Consider the following 23,431-nt stretch of genomic DNA (forward strand, 5'->3'; position numbering starts at 1 on the left):
TACAGACCCTGAAACAGATAATTGCATTACTGACACAAAAATGGAATGCAAATGGAATGAAGAAAGAATGCAATTAAAATACTGAATGAATGCAAAAAATGATGAATACATTTGAAAGAAAACATAGTGCAAATGCAGAAACCCTGAATAATTAATGAAACATGAAAAATGAATGAAATCTGAATGCATTTCATCATTGGATTTGAAACTGATATTCACAGGCTGCTACTTAATTTCCATAGCCAAAAGACTTTTTGCATGATAAACTGATATTCACAGACTGCTACTTAATTTCCATAGCCAAAAGACTTTTTGCATGATAAACTGGTAACAGATTCTTTACCTTGGTAGTCAATCTCTAACTTCTTCTGAGCAAAATGAAATGAAAATATTAAAATTTACTAATAAATGTTTACAAATTTAACCAAAATATTTATTGCAGTTGTGGTTAAATTAAAAATAAATCAACTTGCATTTTATTTAATTGTTACTGTAGGAATGCAGTAATCTTAAGATAAATAAGCAATAATTCTCTCCCTTTAATACAGAAAAAAATGCAAATTCTGTCATTGGTAAATACACTTACATTTCATTCCAAATGGAAAAATGAAAGGATATGATGAATGGAAATGGAAACATCAAATGCAAAATATGAATGCATGCAAAATGAATGGCAGCTGATGCCTTACTTATGACAAATAAAGAAACATGTATATCAAATGCTGACACAGTTTATCAAACAGGTAAGCTAAAAATTTGAAAACAAGATATGTAGAAAGTTTTAATGTATTTTAATTCAATAAAATCATGTAAATATCTTCAAAATGCACTGAAATACTTCTCAAGCACAGAAGAAATGTAATATTTTTGCACTATTCTAATATTAGAGACATCTTTATAAAGAGATTTCTGCTTTAAATAAAGGTAAACTACCAAAACAATCATATAACTATTGCAGCACACCTGGAGATGCTAAGCATTTACACCCATGTAATATGACAATTGCTGCCGCCATCCATTTCCAAGCATTTGCACCTATGTAACATGACAGCTGCTGCTGTCCATTTCCACATGTACACCTATGCAACATGACAGTTGCTTCTGCCATCCATTTCCAAGCATTTACACGTAAGTAACATCATAGTTGCTGCTGCCATCTGTTTCCAAGCATTTACACCTATGTAACATGACATAACATGCATTTACACCTATTTAACATGACAGTTGTTGATGCTGTCCATTTCTGCATTTACACTTGTGTAACATGACAGCTGCTGCTGTCCATTTCTGCATTTACACCTAAGTAACATAATAGTTGCTTCTGCCATCCATTTCCAAGTATTTACACCTATGTAACATCATAGTTGCTGCTGCTGTCCATTTCCAAGCATTTACACCTATGTAATATGACAGTTGCTGTTGCCATACATTTCAAGGTTTGTTGCACACCAAATTGTTGAATACTTAGAACTGACCAAGAATCTAAGGAAATACCTCCAATTTATTTAAAATATTGCTCACAGAGCTTTTCTTTGATTATAAATGAAATTCTTGAAATGAAATCCATGCATCAATTAACTACTGCAATATTTTCATTTTCTAGAGGTGTATCACTTTTTCGAGCTGTTGTGCTGCTCTTCTTCTCAGTTAGTTGTCCCTCTGTAATCTGTATGATTTTGTAGATATCTAAGGCCTCCCCTGCAAAAGTGAGATCAGCTTTATCACATAACAGCTGGTGGACTAGTTTTATATTTGTTATAAAAACACTTATAATATTTTTCCCACTGCAAATAAAAAATTATGATTCCTGAGAATTTAAAGGTCAATGAAACATTTAAAACTTGCTAAAATGGCTTGACAATCTCATCAGAATATCTATAAATTCAAGTAGATTTGCCACCTAAATTTCACTTGTCTACCTCAATCGAAGTTTACTTTGTCATGCTTACAAAATGTATGTCAACAGAGTAAAAGTATTCAAAGTTTAAAAAAAAGTGTGTTGCAAAATGTGAAGAAAAAAAAAAGAATGATGCAATAGCCTTATGTATGAAAATGCCTACCACATTTAATTTGTCCATCTCAAGTGGTTTGGGTATTATCAAACTAAGAAATCTCCCCCCCCTCCTACCATAAAGCAAAACAAACTGAAGTCAAATAAGTAATAAAATTGTTTTAAATAAAATTGATGTAATACTAAAAATCTTATCGGGTCATGCAAATATGTACAGAAATATGCCTCCTAAATCTGACCTGTCCACAGTGAGAGGTTTTTTTGTGTAATAATGCTAGCAAGATTCTCTTAAAGGACCCAAAATAATCAGGATGCCTGAACTGTAAGCAGTGGGACATAAAAAAAACATAATCTGTAACAAGGTAACAGGAAATTGTTGGTTGCACAGTAACACACACACACACACACACACACACACACACATATATATATATATATATACACACACACACACGTACATGCATACATACATTGATGCATGATGGAAAATGAGATGTACATCAATTTGAAAGAAGAATTTGTTAAACACCTCTATGATCATTTTGTGATACATCTGTTACAAGGATTAATGCTTGCTTACTCAAGGGTAAGTGTGTTAATCTGATTGTCTTCACTACAATGTTCACTGAAAGTCATCATTTGTTGTACGGAGTACTTTAAAAGATTATGAAATATAAAACTATTGCTTTCCAAACATTCCTTAAAAAAGTAAATATACAATTTTAAAAAAAAACATGCATGACAAACAGTAAAGGAAAATAAACAATGGATATTAAACAGGGAGACAATAACTACATGGACATAAAACAGTAGATACAATAACTACATATTCATAAAACAGGGAGGCAATAACTACATGTACATAAAATTGGGAAACAATAACTGCATGTACATAAAACAGGGAGACAATAACTACATGTACATAAAACAGGGACACAATAACTACATGTACATAAAACAGGGACACAACTACATGGACATAAAACAGAGAAAATAACTACATGGACATAAAACAGACACAATAACTACATGGACATAACATTGGGAGACAATAACTACATGGATATAAAATAGGGAGACAATAACTACATGGACATAAAAATGGGACACAATAACTACATGGACATAAAAATGGGACACAATATCTACATGGACATAAAACAGGGACACAATATATACACTGACATAAAACAGGAACACAATAACTACAGGGACATAAAACAGGAACACAATAACTACAACTTAAGGCATAGAAATGAATCAGATACAACAGTAAAATAAAAGCAGCATGACAAACACTAGGATATACAGCAGATATAAAACATACCATTGCTTAAGGATACAAACACAAATACAAGTTAGGATCTTATCTTTCATCAATGCACATCAAAAATATAGACGAAAACATTTTAATAAATACAGCATAATAATATTTAGTAATAGCCTTGAGAACCTGTTGTACAATTAATGTCAACAAAGTTAGCTTTAACTTTTATAATACAATGACTGGTGCTGCTCAATATCGTCATATTCCGAGTGTCTCAATGTTTCCATTCTAAATCTGACTGGTTTGATCCCAGTTTTGGAATGTTCACAAGTTGTGCTCAAAATGGCAACATGTATAGCCTTTGCCTACAGGAAACTATTGAGATATTATTGTCTAGCCATGTCTATAATCTACGCCTGCAGGAAACTTTCCACCAATTTTGATATTCTAGTTCAGCCAGCCTTAGATAATCTTGACATTTTTATCACACTGGTGTCTGCATATGTATCAATTGATGTTATCATGCTTCAACATGTCCTTCCAAAGAAAAGATTTTTTATTTTCCTTATATGTAAGGTCGGATGCAGGCTCAACATGCAGATTATGACCAGCTCTCATTAAAATTGGTGAGCTACTGTTCTCAACTGAATAATTGGACGTTTCATTGTATATATTCAATATTCTTCCAAGAAAGACTGCATTACAGAAACTAATTTAATTTAATTAGCATTTAGATCATTTGTTGGTTGTTATATGTGAGCTGGATAAAATCTTGCAGTAAAGCTGGGTGGAGAGGGCAAGGCCAGACATAAATTTGGAACAGGGAGAGTAATGAGATACCTTTGGGAATGTCATAGCCTCTCAGTAGTCCATATGGGTTGGAAGGAGTCTTGCAGTCCAAATGGACTTCTTTCCTCAAGCACACATCCATATCTACAGCACTAAAGAATGCAACTGACTGCAAATTGACAAAACCAAAGTGGATAAGCAGAAAAAAATTTAAAATTTCTTAATCTATTTCAATTATTGAAAGAGAATCTACAAAGGATCTACATTCTTTGATATATAATCTAAGTTGTAAATATACAAGTAGGATTCACTATGGCAACTGACAAGATACGATGAATGTTTATAGGCAATACAATCTCATTATGACATTTTATCTAAATCTCCTGAAAGCCTCTTTCTTCACATTATTCCCCATAATGCAGCTAGGTCCAAGTGGTTGGTTACTGACATACTTTGAAAATTTAAATTAAAGCCCTTTCTGTCTGTTAATGATCCCCTACTTCATTTCTATTTTAACACAGACCTTCTCCTAAACACTAAATTGATGTGAAGTACAGTATTATGTGTATTATTCTACTTGGTTTTATTTAGGTGTGTGTGATTTGGATTTTTAATGGAGCTTTAACAACTTTTTAGTCATATCGCTACGATGTCTGCAGTGTGGCAGTTTATAGTGATGTCATGCATTGCGGCATCATGCAACAGGCATTTAGCATAATGTCCCACCAAGTCACATTATCCTGACACCTGGCCAACCAGTCCTAACACTAACCTCTTAATGCCGAGTGCCTGGCAAGGCAACTGTTAGTACCATTTTTATAAATCTTTGTGGCATGACTCGCCTGGGGTTCAAATCTGCGAAATCCCGCATTAGAGGCAGATGCTCTAACCACTTGGCCACCGGAGCAGTCGATTTATTTTGGATTGGTAAATAAATGCAGTTTCTTGATAGGCATTCCTTATGTGCAATAAATCACCAAATGATAGTTGCCTGCAAGAGTATCAATAGTGATACATTATACATGCTCACCGTATACTTAAAAGTCCTCTATGCATGCAATAGTGGGGAATGATTAACTTTGAGATTATTGACCAAAGTCTCAATGACTTTGACCTTTGGTCCAGGCATGCATTTATAAACTGTCTTTGCTGTGCAGAAACCATTACTTTCTTATTTGATTTGCAATGACTTTGACCTTTGGTCCAGGCATGCATTTATAAACTGTATTTGCTGTGCAGAAACCATTACTTTCTTATTTGATTTGCAATGACATTGACCTTCAATCAAAAGGTTTGTTTCTTACTATAAAAGCATTATGTAAAATCCATTTCTCTTCATTTCACAATGACCATGACCTTTGACCTTTTTATCCCTAAATCAGAAAGGCCTCTTCCTTAAGTGCAAGCCCTCCATGAACTTGGTGCGAGGTTTGCAGTCTAGAATTTAATTTTTGTTATGTGAAAACCATTGTTATCCTTTCAGTTACAGCAACCATGACCCCTGACAAACTTTTGTGAAGGTACATGGTTGAGCACCTAAGTTTCTGTGCAGAAACCATTTCAAATTTTTCAGTCAGCAACCCTGACCTTGACCTTATATATATTTTGACCACAAAAACAATAAGATGCATCTTAACTCAATGTGGCTGCCATCCACAAAGCTCGGTCAAGGTCTGTGATGTAGAATTAAAGTTACTTTGTAGAAACCACTTTTCTTCTTTCATTAACAATGACATTAACCCTGGATCTCATAGTCAATAGAATGCTTCCTTACCCCATGTGCAAGTCATCCACAAAACTTGGTGAAGGTAGACGAAGTTTAACCATTGTTATTTTCTAAATCACATTTCTCTGAAACTACTTTACTAATCTCATCAACATTAGGAATTAACTTCCACTACATCCAAAAAATAGCAAAGATGAAACAATGTGTCTTTCCCATCATTATACTATACAAACAGTATCAATGTAGCAAAAGCCACTTTCAGGATAGAATTATGATTACCTCCCTTGCCATGTGCTGAACTATGTAATAATAATGGCATGTATGTTGGAGATCGAAAGAATCTACCTGAAAGTGCTTAATGATGAAGGGTTCATTTCAAGAAATACACTCAGGTGGGTCTTCACCCTTTAATATGCAGGAGTGGATTACATAAGTATGATCAATTCTAATTCATGCAATGGCTACCTCATCCTTACAGACGGATCTGTTGCTCTGTTGGACCAAGGCCATTCACTTAAGGAGGGTCTGATCACATGGAGTTTGTCATTGGCAGCATCATTTCATGATATCTGCCTCCTAAATAAGGATTTTTCTTATGCATGGTTTAAAGTCCATGGATGGTATTTCAAAAACATTTGGTTATAGAGACAGAGCCACTTTGGAAACATGGTCTTCTCTTTCATTACCTGTAATACCGACATGACTGAGTAACCAAAGGCATACTATATTGTGAGAGATACAATACTCAGTATGTTTGATGAGAACATTGCTCTATAAAGGGTCTTCAAACTTCTTATTGTGTAGAGAGTGATGTACTGAAAGTAAATCAGAGAAGCTTATAGATGTCAAAATTTGTTTTTTTAAAAATATATTTCAGGCAAGGTCACATTGCCCTGATTTCATCTTAAATATGTTGATGCACCAAAAGGCAAGCAAATTTTTGTATTGGGATTTCCACTGATGAAGGCTGCAGCAGCCTTTGCACCATCCTTTGATCCATCAGTGTAAATACTTGTGTAGTCCTTAAATTTTGATATAAGTTCCTTAAAATGTTAAGAAAAATAGAAGGATTTGTCTCTGACTTTTTTCTTCCTGCAAAGTACTTTGGGTTGTTTTAAAAGCCAGGAAGGTGTTACAGAAAGAAATGACCTTCCTTACCAAAGAAAATTCTCGGTGAATAAAATGAAAGCCTAAATTTAGTGCCCATAACGAGGCTGTGCTGGCATCCACAAGGTCAAGTGGGCAATTACATAAGGGCCGACCAGATTCAGTTCTTTACTCTGAAAAGTTGATCAATGTACTCGCAGCCAAAATTTCAACTTAGAAATTCTGTGTGGATTTTATAACCAATAGATAGATCTTTATAAAACTAAAAGAACAGAAAAAAAGATTATACGTCTACCTTGTCTGATTCAAAAGTCATGGGTAAAAATATTCTTCATAAAATGCCGAGATTTTCTTCAAATTTGTCAAATTGCATAAATGGCCAAATTAAGTAGTTGATATTATTGAAACTAATTGCAGTTTAAGTCTGGAACTTTCCAGATCTCTTACATTCTATACAGAGACTTTGCTCAATTTTTTGGGGAACTCAATTCTCTGAAATAACAATGTAGCAGACCCCCCAAATTAACGATCTTCACTAAACTGGTCAACGGCAAATACAGCCGCAAATATTAAAATGTCAGTATCTTGGCCATTTATTTATCAATTTTTAAAATTTAAGGTGTATTGTGTTGAGATTGATGTAATCTATCTAATGATTCTATATTCCGAGGATTTATAAAAAAAAAAATTTAGAAACATCTCCCTACCCCCTGGGCAGAACTCACATGACGTCAACATACAACCACACAAAAAAGTAAAATCTGCACAACCAATAACAAAATTTTATTGAAATATAAAAATCATGTTATATAACAAATTCAATATCAATAGGTCATGTCTGTTTGGAAAATCCCCAGTCAGCTTTGCATAATATCAAAATCTCAATAAAACAAATACAGCAGGAAAACTTTAAGAAACAACAAAACATCTGATTAAAAAATCGATTCTAAATTTGCTCCTGCAGCAGCTGTCAGCACATGATGTATCTCCTTCTGCAAATTTGTATGCCTAAAGTCATCTTGACATGAGGCTAAGCAAATCTTTTTCAAAAAGTTCTTTAATTTGATCAGAAGTGACAGGAAATTTTCTTTTAAGCTGATGGAGCTGGAGCCTGGATCAAAAAACTTGTAGGTGATGACATCTTGCTGTTGATGCTCACGGGCTAATTTTCTCCTTTGCCCTTTTTAATCAACCACCTAGACATATGGTGGAAGTCTTCATTCTCTGTAAAAGTGCAAAACAGCACAGTTAATAATTTATAAGACCTGTATCAGTGCAAGATTTGGGAAACTGAATTTTTTTCTTCCACAGTTTGAAACTGAAACATTGTAAAAAAAAATTATCAAAAATTTTACGTTTTTTCTTTTGTATATTCTAGATTGAGATCTTCAGGTTGTAGAATTTTAAATGTAACTTTGTGAGCACATTTTGTTTTGTTTTACTTTACCAAAAAAAGTTTTGATATATTTATACATAATACCAAATCATGACATTTATTGGGAGGATGGAAATGTGTTTTTTTATTTATTTATATAGCAAAGAAACAGACAGACATACAGAGATTAATTACTATTGATGTATGATAATAATATAAAAGTGTTGATTTCCCAGAGAGACCAACTAAAAATAACAATGAAACTTCGACCAAGAAAAATATTTTGATGAAAACAACAGAATGAAGAAATACATCGTAACAGAAACCAACTTCCGGTTTATAAACGTCCAATAACTGTGAGGAAATGAGCAAAAAAACAAGCACTACACAAAATATTTATGAACAGAATGATTAATTATTCACTCATTTTACTAATTCAACGAATCAATATAGGTAGTTATTATTTATTAAAATTAAATCACTCTCGCAGTCTTGGAATGCAAGATAGGTTAACACACGGTAATTGTGAACTTCCTGTCGCAGTATACATGCATTTTATCGAGGAGTGCCTTATTTAATCCATTAAAATAAAAATAAAAGAAATGCATAAAAATATTCATGAATGTTTGGAAAAGCAAGAAAAACAATACTTACCAATGTGCTTTGCAATTTCTCACAAACAAGACCAAAATCTGGACCACTTGTCAATGAGAGGTCAGCCATTTCATTCGGAATCACCTCACAGTGCGTTACTCGAGACATTTGAATATGACCTTGCGGTTTACACACTTGCGATTGGCTGCCTGTAATAAGATCTCGAAGCCATGCATATCATTAAATTCAGTGAAAATTGGGCTTTGCAGCGCATATAGGTATCATATATTAATTTTTAAAAATGGCCGAGATATTTAGCCGGAAAAATGAACCTATTTTTTTTAATGCTTACCAAGAAAATTTAATTTAAACATATATATTTCAAACTTATATGAAAATAAAGGCCATTCCCTGCTCTACAATGCGGTGCTATCTTTAGGTGTTGACCCAGTGACTTTGGAGTTTAAATGGAATTTCCCTAGTGAATGCAATATTTCTTGCTTTCACTGCGAGGTGTTCAGCTGACCGAATCGTGCCCAACAGTGAAACTATGGCTTTTTTAGATGAAAATTACTGTTCATTCACTTATTTTTATCAACAAACCAAACAAACTGTTAAAAAGAGCAAGAAATGAACTTTATTTCAGTATAAATTGTAATATTGGTGGTTCATCTAACAATGACGATATTGCTGGTAGAAGATGATCGTTTTTACGTTGCTCTGTCGAAAGTGCTACACGTCTTAAGGGAGGCTGCCAGTACATACTTGATCTTCATGAAAATAACTTAGAGAAAATTTAATTGTGTGTCAGCCAACAGCCTCAGTCGCATTTGAATGCGAGGTTTACAGCTGTAGCTCTGATCTCATGTGTCAATATTTTTGTGTGTAGAATGAATCACCCCGTTGAGCCAAAAAGGTCAAAGCTTGGGGAGTGATATCTTGCTTTTCCTTTCACATGGAGACAGCTTTACCAACACTCTGGATGAAAGATCAAACTCAGACAAATTAGGCCAAGTAAGAACCTATGAATGAATACCTTAGGAAAACTACCTCAAAAATCCAGCCTTTGCAGGAAGAACTATTAGCTAAAAAGAGCTGAAAATTATCTGCCCACCTAAGTTACAGTGATTCAATGTTCAGACCAGGACATGGAGATCTGATTATTTTGTCCACCTTTGTATAAGTTATTTACAACTGTATAATTGTTGTACATTATGAGAGCAAACCTTCCCCCAGGGGCTGCTCTGCCTGGAATGAAAGGCATTGATTATGGCCCTAATTTCCAGAAGATTTATGATTTATGTGAAGGACTCTCTCCTCCAGCACCCCACCCACCCCCAGTTGTCAATGACTGTAGCAATGTGAAGCAAGAGGTAGGCATCCCACCCTTGCGTGATCATGTCTGCAGTCCATAACTTCTGTGTAGGGGTCTTCAGAGGAATTACCGCCAACAGCCAATCTCTATTCCACAATTTACACAGGAAGGGTATCTCCAGTGAGATCAAAATATGGTGATTTATTCAAAAGGAAAAAAGATGCCTTTAAGCTAAAATGTTCATTTGGCACAAACAAAATGGCAGAGATGTGGCTGCATTTAAGTGTCCAAGGAACTGCAGAAATTCCCTTACATACATACACGTCTTCATGGTGACTGACTCTGTGAGTTTAACAGTCTGTGCAATGCATTTGAGGGAAGGCGAACATAATGGCAATGATGCCTAATGCTTTGACATAGTATGTCTAACATAAAGAAGGTAGTAGTCAGAACTTGGTAGGAGACATTATCCAATCAATATCTTCAATCACAGCCTTGACGATAAACTCGATCCTTTCTACTGTAGGATCTGGGTTCATATGTTGAATGAGCTTGACCGTACACATGCTGGTAGTGTTATGCTGATCAAGCAAGACTAAAAAGTTGACATAAATCATATCAAGTGGAATGGAGGATGTGGTGTCATCAAAGGACTCAGTGCTCAACATTAGAGAATTTGACCTCCAGCATTTTTGCATGCCTTTCGACTCAAGAGGCACTGCAAGAAATGGATAAAGTGCATTTTGTGCACTGGAGGCACAGGAGTGCCCTATAATACCTTCCACTGCTTTACCTTGTGCATCTAGTCACTACTGCATACCTACAAAAACAATAAAAAATGACTAAGTAAAAATGAAATGGACAAACGGTGTGAACTCTGCATAAAAAAACACAGAAATATTACCTTGCCATGAAAATCAAGAATGCCTCTATAATGAAACAGTATTATGGAATACATACAACAAAACAAGAAAATGGCATGGCTGAATGGTGGAAAATAATACTAATAGAAAAACAAATAAACAAGTCAAGAACTCTTAAAGCAGAGAAAATCAGTAAAATAATACCCACTTTACCAGTGCATTGCTGACAAAAGAAAGTCAGTAAAACAATACCCACTTTACAGGAGGATGCCTGACAATAGAAAATCATTAAAACAATACCCATTCAAGGATGCCTGATAATGGTATCATGGAACAATTTCTTTCTACAGATATTGTTTCTATTGTGTATCACCACATGTGAAATGAGATGCTTGAGAAAAACAGCAAACAAGACCAAAAATGGATCCAATAAGGAACAAGATGATCAGAGAAATGGCTGGAACAACACCTGTCATAGACTACACTGAGACACAGTAAGCTAAATGGTTTGATCACCTCAACAGAATGTACACCCAACAACTCACAGCTGAAGCTTACATCTAAACATCAGGCTTTAAAGGAAAAGAACAACCAAGGAAAAGATGGATAGATAGAGTAGTGGAGACACCAAGAAAACACAATATGACAATAAGTCAAGCCTCATGTCTAGCTTTTGACTGGAAACTCTCCCTGCGATGCTTTTATGGCACAAACAATATGAAAAGAATATACATACATATATATATATATATATATATATATATATATATATATACACACACACACACACACACATATACACACACACACACACACACACACACATATACAAACAGGAAAGACACATTTTATTGCCTGTCCAATAAGGCTGTTTTTGGAACATTGCAGAAGTTAATTCCTAACATAAATGTCACTGGGTCATGTATTCAACGGAGAAATAAAAAAGGCAACAGATGGACATGTTCAGATGGATGTGTTTAATAACACTTTACGGTCCATATTTGCACCATAAAGAGTTTATAAAACAAGTGATCTGATTGGACCTGTGATTGCTTTACTGATTGAACCTACCTAAGTACCAAACACAAGAGGAACTGGCCAAAATATCAGGGAAGTAGCATGCTTTCTGCTGAAATTTTACCACTGCTGCTGATGAAAACAATTGTTTCAAGGTCAAATGCTCTTTGAATTTCCATTTATGTTTGATTACACATCAATACTGCCAGGACACTTTGTGCGAAAGTTGTGTAAATTCTGTTCTGCTTTTTTTGTTTATGATAAATTTGTGTAAATGTTTCTCTAATTTACATATCAGCAGCAAATGGCATAATTTGTATAAATTTTAAAAGGCATTCAAGTTATGACACTTTCTGTCAAATCTAGTCAAACTCTGTTAAGTGGCTATTTAGAAGAAATCCTTCCAGGTTTTCTACGTTTAGATACAGCAGCCAACTTTTTTTTTCATTATTCCACCGGTAACTCCAAAATTTATGTTATAATTCATATGCACTTTTTAAATCATGACATATATTATAGTGTATATTGTGTTTGTACTATCTCTTCATAATTCTTCAAAATATATTGAAAAAATCTCAGTTTGTTTTCTTCATCTTACAGTGATGAAAAATTATTGTCTAGAACTATTGTACCAATATTTATTACATATATCATCTACCTTATCTTAATAATAAAAAATTATTGTAACTATATCAACTGAAAAGAAATTAATGAAAGAACACCACCACCACCACCAAAAAAAAAAAAAAAGCAGCCATATTTGGATTAATAGTATTTGTCATAACGTAAATGACTTTCATGCCAGAATGCTTTCTGTTAATTCTGGTCAAATTCTGTTGAGGGTTTTTTGAAAAGCTGTTTATAGGATTTTCCATATTTAGTAATGGCAGTCCAGTCTAATGATAAATCAATATCAGTTGTATAGATTTTAAAGCCTTTACTACCAGAATGCTTTCTATGAAACTGAGTCATACGCTGCTGAACAGTCCCTTATTTTTTTCTCTATTTTCTGGTAATGTCAGATCAGCATCATCTGAAGAGAAGTGAAAGGTCTTCATGCCACAATAACTGATGTCAAATGAAATCAAATTCTATTCAGTGATTTAGGGGGAAAAAAACGTTTTAAAGGGTTTTCTATTTTAATGTCAGCAATACCTAATGGTAGAAAAGTATAATCTGCATAAATCTGAAAGGACTTCATAATGGTTGAAAGGTATAATCTGCATAAATCTGAAAGGACTTCATAATGGTTGAAAAGTATAATCTGCATAAATCTGAAAGAACTTCATAATGGTTGAAAAGTATAATCTGCATAAATCTGAAAGGACTTCATAATGGTTGAAAAGTATAATCTGCATAAATCTGAAAGGACTTCATAATGGTTGAAAAGTATAATCTGCATAAATCTGAAAGGACTTCATAATGGTTGAAAAGTATAATCTGCATAAATCTGAAAGGACTTCATAATGGTTGAAAAGTATATTCTGCATAAATCTGAAAGAACTTCATACCAGGAAGCTTTTTCTCAAATTTGGTCAAATTACATTCAGTGGTTTAAGTTGTTTTAAGATATTTCTATTATTAGTAACAATGGTCATGCTTGAAAAAGTTGAAAATAACAATTGTTGCCAGACATCAGACAATGCATGATCAATGAAGGGCCATACTATAAGCTCACTTATCTTTACAGCATGATCAATGAAGGGCCATACTATAAGCACACTTAGCTTTACAGAATGATCAATGAAGGGCCATACTATAAGCTCAATTAGCTTTACAGCCTGATCAATCAAGGGCCATACTATAAGCAAACTTAGCTTTACACCATGATCAATGAAGGGCCATACTATAAGCACACTTAGCTCTACAGCCTGATCAGTGAAGGGCCATACCATAAGCTCACTTAGCTTTACAGCCTGATCAATGAAGGGCCATACTATAAGCTCACTTAGCTTTACAGCATGATCAATGAAGGGCCATACTATAAGCACACTTAGCTTTACACCATGATCAATGAAGGGCCATACTATAAGCTCACTTAGCTTTACAGCCTGATCAATGAAGGGCCATACTATAAGCTCAATTAGCTTTACAGCCTGATCAATGAAGGGCCATACTATAAGCTCACTTAGCTTTACAGCCTGATCAATGAAGGGCCCTACTATAAGCACACTTAGCTTTACACCATGATCAATGAAGGGCCATACTATAAGTACACTTAGCTTTACAGCCTGATCAGTAAAGGGCCATACTATAAGCTCACTTAGCTTTACAGCATGATCAATGAAGGGCCATACTATAAGCTCACTTAGCTTTACAGCCTGATAAATTAAGGGCCATACTATAAGCTCACTTAGCTTTACAGCCTGATCAATGAAAGGCAATACTATAAGCTCACTTAGCTTTACAGCCTGATCAATGAAGGGCCATACTATAAGCTCACTTATCTTTACAGCCTGATCAATGAAGGGCCATACTATAAGCACACTTAGCTTTACAGCCTGATCAATGAAGGGCCATACTATAAGCACACTTAGCTTTACAGCCTGATCAATGAAGGGCCATACTAAAAGCTCAATTAGCTTTACAGCATGATCAATGAAGGACCATACCATAAGCTCATTTAGCTTTACAGCCTGATGAGCTAATGAAATATTTCTTAAGCTTAACTTATAATTCTAAGAGCAAGTCTTAATACAAACTGAATTAATTATTTATGGATGAAACCCACCGAGATGAGCAAACTGGAATGCCGCAGTAGTAAAGCTGACTCAGGCAGGCTACAATAACATGAACATTGGAAACTCTGACGGAGTACTTTACTTAGTGGAATTCAAACACTTGAAAATACAGAGCTTTTTCATTGCTGAATTGCTCTAGACACATGACATAACATACCTGTGGCAAATCATTCATCCCCAGTTTAATTGCAAAGAGAGATCGGGTAAGTAGGTTAGTAATCTGAAGAGCCAGAGCTGCACGGTAACGGTCCTCAGATTTTACAAGGTAACGAACTTCGTCATGAATACTAATGCTGAAGCGTCCATCGATCTTGAACTCATCAAAGAGCCAGCGCATGCAGACCAGCATCAGGTGAAGGTAGTCAACAGCTGAGCTTTGTACAACCCAGTTGATACGGCTGGTCATAAACTGAATGATATGAAATTTATTAGGTCTGGATTTAAGACATTTTCACTGGTCAATTTTAAGTTAGATACAAAATTCCAGCCAATATGATCATTGGATTCTACACTCAAGTTTAAGTCTGAACTTCAGTTCTATTGGTGAAATCTATGTCACATCTCCTTTAAAGTAACTAATGGTACATATCTGCTAAAATTCTGAAAATGTAATAATAAGTGAAGAGAAAGTATGAATATGGTACACTAAGTGTTTCTGATCCTGACATTTTGTATCAAACTAGGGAATAAACCCATGCAAAGACTTATTTGGCAATCATTTTGTACATCAGTTTTGTTTGTTCAATTGGTTTTACATCTACAGGTGTAGCTCATGTCAACTAGGGATCTAACACCAGGGTCACCTCCCCCTCTCATACCCACATTATCACTGACACTGACAGCCTCCAAGGACTTGTACTGCAACAATTTAATACAGGTGTCACCCACCTATCCTCTCTCTCCCAGTCATACATGTATCCTAACTGTCAGACTCCATGGCCATGGTATTGCAACAGTCTAACACAGGTGTCACCCACCCACCACCATTCCTCTCCCTCCCAGTCTTACATGCATCATGAATGTTACTGTTATGCTCCAGAGACTTCCTACTGCACCAGTCTAACACGGATATCACTCCCACCCCTCTTCTCTCATACATAAATCATCATTGACAATTTCAGACTCCATGACCTTGCTCGTACTGCAGTCTAACACTGGGTCTTTTTCTTGTTCTCTCTCTCTCTCATATATATATATATATATCTATATATATATATATATATATATATATATATATATATATATATATATATATACATACATCATCATTGACATTGTCAGGTTCCAGGGCCTTGCTAATGGAGCAGTTTAACACTGGGGTCTTTGGCTCTGAGGACTTGGCTATGCTCTCTAGTTTGTTGAACATGGCACTTTCACTGTAATGAAACAGAAATACGCAACCTTTGGGGAAGATTATTTGATGGGGGTGGGCAGTCAATATGAAGAGGTGGTCAATGATGAAACTTACAAGGTCAATGACCATCCTACACTGCATTTTGTGCCGCAGCAAATCATGGCATGATAAAGATATATATTTTTTTCATCCAGATTAAACTGCTGGTAGACCAATTAACAAGCACAAGGGTCTACTCAGGTAAATATTTTTTTCATTAGAAAGCAAAGAAAATTCATGATAGATAATACTGGTTTGTAAATTCCCAGGTGCCTGTTCATTTTATTCCAGATAATAATCAGATGTAGTAACAGCTATGCCTTCCTAAGGACATCTTATCAACACTGAGGCTAAAATAAATTGTTTTTAGTTTCACCATGGAGATACAAGAAATTCTAAAATAGATACTCCCCCCCATGAAAAGGTCACATGAAACATAAAACTTTCCTGAGTGACTTAAAGCAGGCCGACATGAAAATCTGCCAAGTTTTTTTCTGGAAGCTTGGACAAACTCAATACCTAAGTAGGCCAGGTATCACTCACCTGGCTACCATTTCCCCAAAATCCAAAGGTATGGGCAGTTAGCTGGGAAATCTGGGTTAGTATTTATAGTAACAGTAGTAACAGTGGCAATACTTCAAGACGAATCAGCATCATTTACATATACTTGAAAGGTTGTCATGACAGGAAACGTTCTGTTAAATTTGATCCAATTCTCTTCTGCCACTTTTATGAAGACATCCTGTATACATTTATATCTTTTCAGTAAAAGCAGTCATATTGAAAAGTGGAAGAGCATCATTTAGAGAAAGCTGAAAAGCTTTCATGGGAGGATGTTTTCTCTAAATTTAGGTCAAATTCTATTATAGACTTTTCAGGAAGAAATCATTTTAAAGGAACTATATATTTTATATTTCCGGCAAGTTTGGCATGATGCCTTCCGGCAAGTTTAGCATGATGCCTTCTGGAAAGTTTGGCTGATATTCATCCACTGGCTTATGAGAAGTTTAAAACAGCAAATTTTGACAGACCATGGATGATGAGGGATCACACCTTTGCTCAACTGGAAATAATGCCAATTGATTTAAAGATTGTTTAAAAATTCTGTATGAAGAATCAAGTGTACAAATTTTAACAGTCAAAGGCTAAAATCCAGATGAGGAGCCATGTTTGTCTTTGATTGGTACAAAATTTACCTTCCTCCATCCCACTCCCTGGTTTCTTTCCTGAAAAATATATTTTAAAAACTATAAGATGATGAGAATTTTACTGAAGTAAATGAATTTGAAGTCACAAATGTATATACCAGAATCTTCCTTTAAGTTTTAAATGTCTTAGTTACTGCTAACAAGAATTCCCAGAAAATGTTTAAAGTTAAATTTCTGAAAATCTGACAGACGTTATAAAAGAGAGTAATGATCACTTGACCAGTCTGATAAGTGTAAATTAAAATGTACTCATTTTAATAATAAAATTTAGATGAATATATTGTAACTGAAACAGTTTTTTTTCTGTACACATGAATCATACTAAATATTTTCAATCAGCAATTTTTCTATTTGAGAATAAATATTGAATTTGTCAAATTGTTTTAGTGAAAAAGCAGTGAAAGATCAAATACCAAAGTGAAGGTAACTTGTTATGGTACAAATTCAGTACAGTGGGTTATCATACATATATACAAATACACTGAACTGGGTTATGGAGAAATAATGCTCCAAATGGCACAACAATAAATAGTTTGAAGAAACCAATGTCACATTTTTTTAACAATTCCAGACCTACCTTGCTGAAGCCACACAACCATAAAGCTTGAATTCAAATTTTACAGCCACCAATACAAAATTAAAACGAGCTAACAGCTACATTAGAGCTTGATGTTAATGGTTGCCTGAGTGCCTGTGGCAGAGAAATGCTTGTTTGGAACAGGCTAAAATTTCTTGCCCGATGCCCAAAAGACAAGTGATAATTTTACTTAATGTATCATTGGAATTTCTAAAAAGCCATATACTACAGAGAAAAATGAACCTATTTACAATAATTTTAACCAATGATACAAATAGTTGCCATGTTCTTTGACTGCCATACACTTAGTGTTATATTTGTGGCATGAGCAAGCAGGTTTAATCAAGTAACATAATTGTGGGTACATCCAAAAAATTCCCTCATCACCTGACTATATGGTGTGTTACACACTGGATGATTCCAAATATGGCATTAATGAAAGATATCTTTTGGCAGGCAAATAAGAAAAGTGTATATGAGCGGCAGTCTTACTTGCGGACTCCCTTGGTTGTTTTATACATGATGGCTGCCTTGGCCTTGGCTTCCTTTTCTGTAAGCTTGTGGTTGAACTGTAACAGCAACTTTTCAGCAAACTTTTGCCCTGCTCCATAGATTCTCCCATAGTTGAACACCTGAAACATTTGTAAAAGTCAAACAATATCAAGCATGTAATAAAGGCTTTTTAGTTTGTGTTTATAAGAAACATTTGTAAAAGTCAAGCAATATACAGCATGTAATAAATGCTTTTTAGTTTGTGTTTATAAGTATTTCTGAGTTATGTTGTTTATCACACATAAAATGCATTTCTGCACATGAACGTAAATCCACACCTAGAATTGAGACTATACAGACCTTTAGCGACAGAATTCAAACATTGGCTGACTGGGGGGGGGAGGGCAATCTACCCATTCCCCAACACAAATACATATGGGTGAGGGGTGCTATATTTAAGAAAGATGCATTTGAATATATCCATACAAGTTTAATGATAATATATTAATTTGCATCATTCTGGTGACTACAACCCAGATATCCAGGCAAAACAGAACCATACAAATAACATTTATGCCAATATTGTGTACAAAAATAATATATATATATATATCACTGTACACAGCAATATAAAAAGGTGTTACGCCTAATCTTCATATACGTAGTTAAACTGGATCGATATAAAATGTTTTTTATGTATCCCTGGACAAATAAATAATGATTTATAAATGAAAAACTTCTTGCTATTAGTACCCTGTATGACAAGCATAATTTAAAATTTTAACTGATCACTATTTATGGTTAAATACTAGTATGTGATTTAAAAACTGTAAAATAAACTTAATTTTCCTACACCTGTCCTTTAGTTGTTGCTTTTTGAAACTCATATTTACCAATCCTCTGGATACAATTATGTTGATAATGTATTTGTGCAGACTTTAATTATCCACCCCACCCCCAAAATAAAGGATATCCTGGTCTCCATTTCTTTTTATTCTGTGTTGGTGTTGGTGATGGTATGTAACGGTTGCTAGTAAATACTTGCCTTGTAGTTAAGATGATTAATGGTGGAAACATTGAGACACATTATATAACTGAGGGTACATGAACACAGATACACAAACTTATCCAGAGTAAAATGACAAATTTATTTTCACATTTCTATGATTTATCAGTCTTCATCAAAAGTACCCTGTGAGCTTGTCATTTTCAAAATAAAGGACTGATGCTCTATTGGGCACAGATAATTTCCATGAAGTCAAGATAAGATCATTTCTTGCTTTTAACTGTCAAGTGAAGACTGAAGCAATCTCTGATATTCTTCCGTGATAACAAGATTTTCAAACTAGCTGACATGTTACACATCTTGGATGTTGGCTTGGCACCGTTTTCATGTTAGACAAAGTAGATATCATTTAAGTCTTTTGGTCAAACACTCATGTCATATTGGTCATCCATTCAGGCGGAGAAGTGATAAGATTTTTAAGATAGCTCACATGACAGCCATACTGAATTTACAACTTCCACTATTTTCATATAAGACCAACTAGGTATCATAAAAAAGTCTCCTGGTGAAAACCCATTGTTGATATAGCTGTCTATTTGGTAAGGAGTTGACTTTCCATTCAGGAGGAGAAGCAACAACAAGATTGTAAAGATGGATGTTGTGGCAGCAATACTGGATGTCAGATCAGCACCATTTTCATTTAACACACTGGACATCATAAGAAGACTTAAGGTGAAAACATAAAAATGATATTCTGCCCAAGCTGAGTTGTAATATCATGATTTTTAAGATAACTGCTACAGTGACAATAATGGATGTCAGACTGGCACCTTTTTAATTTAAGACCAGCTAGACATTATAGGAAGTCTTTTAGTGAAAATGCCATGCTGATATAACTATCCATTCAGGACAAGTAGTGACAAAAGGAGCTTCAAAATGGCTGCTGTGGCAGCGGTATTGGAAATCAAACTGGTAAAAGTTTCATTGATGAATAACTAGATCAAGGGATGAATGAGTGTATAAAGTTTCAAGTCAATCCTCCAAGAAGTTTAGGAGGAATAGCAATAACAAATTTATGCTTACTGATGGAAAAATAAGATTTTCAAGATGGCCACTGCAGTGATAAGAGCCTCACCATTTTCATTTAGGAGCAACTGACGTCTTACAATGAAAACTCCATGCAGATATGACCATCCATTTTTAGGAGGAATAGCAATAGCATGATTTTCAAGATGGACATAGTAGTGGCCATAATGGACATCAAAGCAGCACCATATTCATTTAGGACCAACTAAACCAAGGGATGAATGTGTGTGTAGAATTTGAAGGTAACACACCAAGTAGTTTTGGAAGAGTAGTGACAACAAACTTGTGCTAATGGATGGATAACATACCATCTCATAAGCTCCTCTGGTATATGACCAGTAGAAATAAAAAGGAATTCAAAAGACATTGTTAATGGGTTTTGCTTGAGAGGACAGGATTTGTGCAGTAGAGAGAGGACTCCTTATGTACTGTATAATGCACTTATTAGTAGGTTCCAACTAAAAACTGCACAGACCCAGATCTATCACTGCATATTATACTGGCAGATTTGGGTCTCAACTGTTTTGAGGAGTAATCAGCAGAACAAACATTATGGATCATGATCTATTGGCACAATATGCATCAGCAGATCAGGGCCTAGGTTTTTTGCAGATGGACTTAATTTATAAATGGATATATATGGTACTTTGTGTAATGTAACTAAAGAAATATGCATAATCATGGGTTGGTAACTATGGCTACAATAAATATCAAAACAATCATTAAAAAAACCTATGAAACCTGTTGCACACACAATGTATTACAACATTCAATTATTCTTCTGAATGGAAAAAAGCCAGTAACTCAGATAACAATTATCACAGCCTCATTGCAGATCAATATACACAAGTTCATGCGATGGTTATTATGCCAACCAAATGTATCAATGATCTGTCCAAAATTGCAAGTCTATGTACATACACTAAATCTGGTTGTTGGGACAGACAGACACAGATGTCACTGAACGGATGCATACAATTTTCAGGTCTCCTTGCCTTTGTATTGGGTAACAAAATAAAGATTTTACTGTGTATGGACAGTATATACAAAAAACTACATGTGTTTTGTTACAAATCTGTGGAAAGAGTGCATGAGTGTGATTTTGATTTTTAATGTAGTTTTAACAGTTTTTCAGTCATATCTCTAACATGTCTGCAGTGTGGCAGCTTATAGTGATGTTCAGCATTGGGGAATCATGCTCCAGATATGTAGCATGATGAATTGCCCAGTCACATTATCCTGACACCAAGCTGACCAGTTCTAAGTTTAAGTCTTTGGTATGACTCAGTTGGGGTTTGAACCCATGACCTCCCACAACTGAGGCTGACACTCTAACCACTAGGCCACCAAAGTGGTCAGTCAATGGAAAGAACAAGTTTGAGATGGCATAGGGATACAACAGGCTGTCAGGCTGAGACGTTTTCATAAGCCATATCAAAGGAATTCTCTCCCCTGACTCAGTACAAAACATGAATGCAGTTTTGTGTTTATTACATACACCCTCTTGTATGCTATCTAAATATCTGTAGCATTTCTGATTGTGATTTATAAAAGTGTGATTCACCGTGTCTAAAAATATCTATGTGCAGATGTCAAAGAAGGCACCTAAGTAGTTCGAATCTGGGTGTGTGATACAGAAATATGGATTGAACAGCTGTATTGAATGCTTGATCATGCATATAAAGTTAAATGGGTATGTAATAAAAACATTTACAGAGCTAAGTCAACCTGTTTCCGCCTTTCTAAAAGTTAATAAGAATTACTATGTGATAAGACCTTACCTTGGCATGGTCTCTACTGATTTCCACAGTTTCAGCCACTTTGCTATGAAGGTCTGTCTTATCTGACTTCTTACCCTGCAGGGTCATCCAGCCAAGAGCAGTGCATCCTAAAGAGTATCATATACATATGTATCAAATATACCTATACATAGGAACTAACAGAACACTCAGTCTAGCTATTAATAAATACTATCACTCAGTGTAATTAAACATAGCCTAAAAATCAACTCTGTACATCAGTCAGTTTAATAACAATTTAATTATTCCCGCATGGAAACCTCAATGACTACATCATGCTAAAAAATTTAAGTCAACAATAGACATTTATGAGAAGTTTATGATCCTCAGCCAGTGCAAATTTTATGAATTATCTGTAAGTACCTGTTCAGCCAATCATTTATGGGCAATTAGTTTACTTTGTTCCCCCACATTTATCAACATAATGACCCTTACTTGGGGTCAAATACTCAAGTAAGACTACCAGATGAAAATGCATACCAACCTAAACAATTTAAGTAAGTTTGGTTAACTTGTACCTTTATCTATATGAAAATTTCAATATTTATAAAAGTTAAATATTTCAACACTTCACAAATGATTTTCCTTAAGGACAAATTTGTCCTCTTCCTTGACTGCTGTTTTAGACAGGTTTCACTGTACAAAGAAACCACATTTTAGACTGAAGAATGGTTTGGTTTTTTGTTAAAATTAATACTCTATCTAATGACAATACATTTGAAGCATATCATGCAGATCAGAGTTAAAAAGATGATTATAATGTCTTAATGTTTATTTTAGCAACATAAGTGCAAAAAATTGACTGCTTGCCAAAGTGGAAGGCAGATGAGAGTTGTCTCCTCTTGGCTGGAAGGATTGTCGCCCAAATCATGTCAACTGTTAGCTACTACTGGACTGGATGTGCATGCTCTCCCAGAGATTTATGTGATGCATGGGTCTGGATGGGTGTGCTCATATTACGATCATGCAAGTACGAAATAGATTTTACTCTAAAAACAAATTTCTTCTTCAGTTATGTTAACAGATCTTCATCCTAAATAGCTAAGAGGAGAGTTACATCTCTTT

At 34.8% G+C, this 23,431-nt stretch overlaps 1 protein-coding gene across 5 annotated transcripts in view; it reads right to left on the bottom strand.

The window, feature by feature from the left end:
- Positions 1 to 775: 775 nt before the first annotated feature.
- The window catches only part of LOC149801868 (DNA polymerase subunit gamma-1-like), a 108,727-nt gene continuing 86,071 nt past the window's right edge, over positions 776 to 23,431 (bottom strand). For all 5 annotated transcript variants that reach the window (XM_089956238.1, XM_089956239.1, XM_089956240.1 and 2 more), the window contains exons 17-23: positions 22,349 to 22,455; positions 18,476 to 18,615; positions 17,395 to 17,424; positions 16,067 to 16,181; positions 14,963 to 15,214; positions 4,119 to 4,236; positions 776 to 1,698 (exon numbers count right to left, since the gene is read on the bottom strand). In XM_089956238.1, coding sequence (XP_089812364.1) covers positions 1,571 to 1,698; positions 4,119 to 4,236; positions 14,963 to 15,214; positions 16,067 to 16,181; positions 17,395 to 17,424; positions 18,476 to 18,615; positions 22,349 to 22,455 — 890 coding nt within the window. In that variant the 3' untranslated portion in view covers positions 776 to 1,570. The remainder of the gene's footprint in view (positions 1,699 to 4,118; positions 4,237 to 14,962; positions 15,215 to 16,066; positions 16,182 to 17,394; positions 17,425 to 18,475; positions 18,616 to 22,348; positions 22,456 to 23,431) is intronic.

Source organism: Sinohyriopsis cumingii, chromosome 4 (assembly GCF_028554795.1).
Source record: "Sinohyriopsis cumingii isolate HCF-2022 chromosome 4, ASM2855479v2, whole genome shotgun sequence".
NCBI classification, from domain to species: domain Eukaryota; kingdom Metazoa; phylum Mollusca; class Bivalvia; order Unionida; family Unionidae; genus Sinohyriopsis; species Sinohyriopsis cumingii.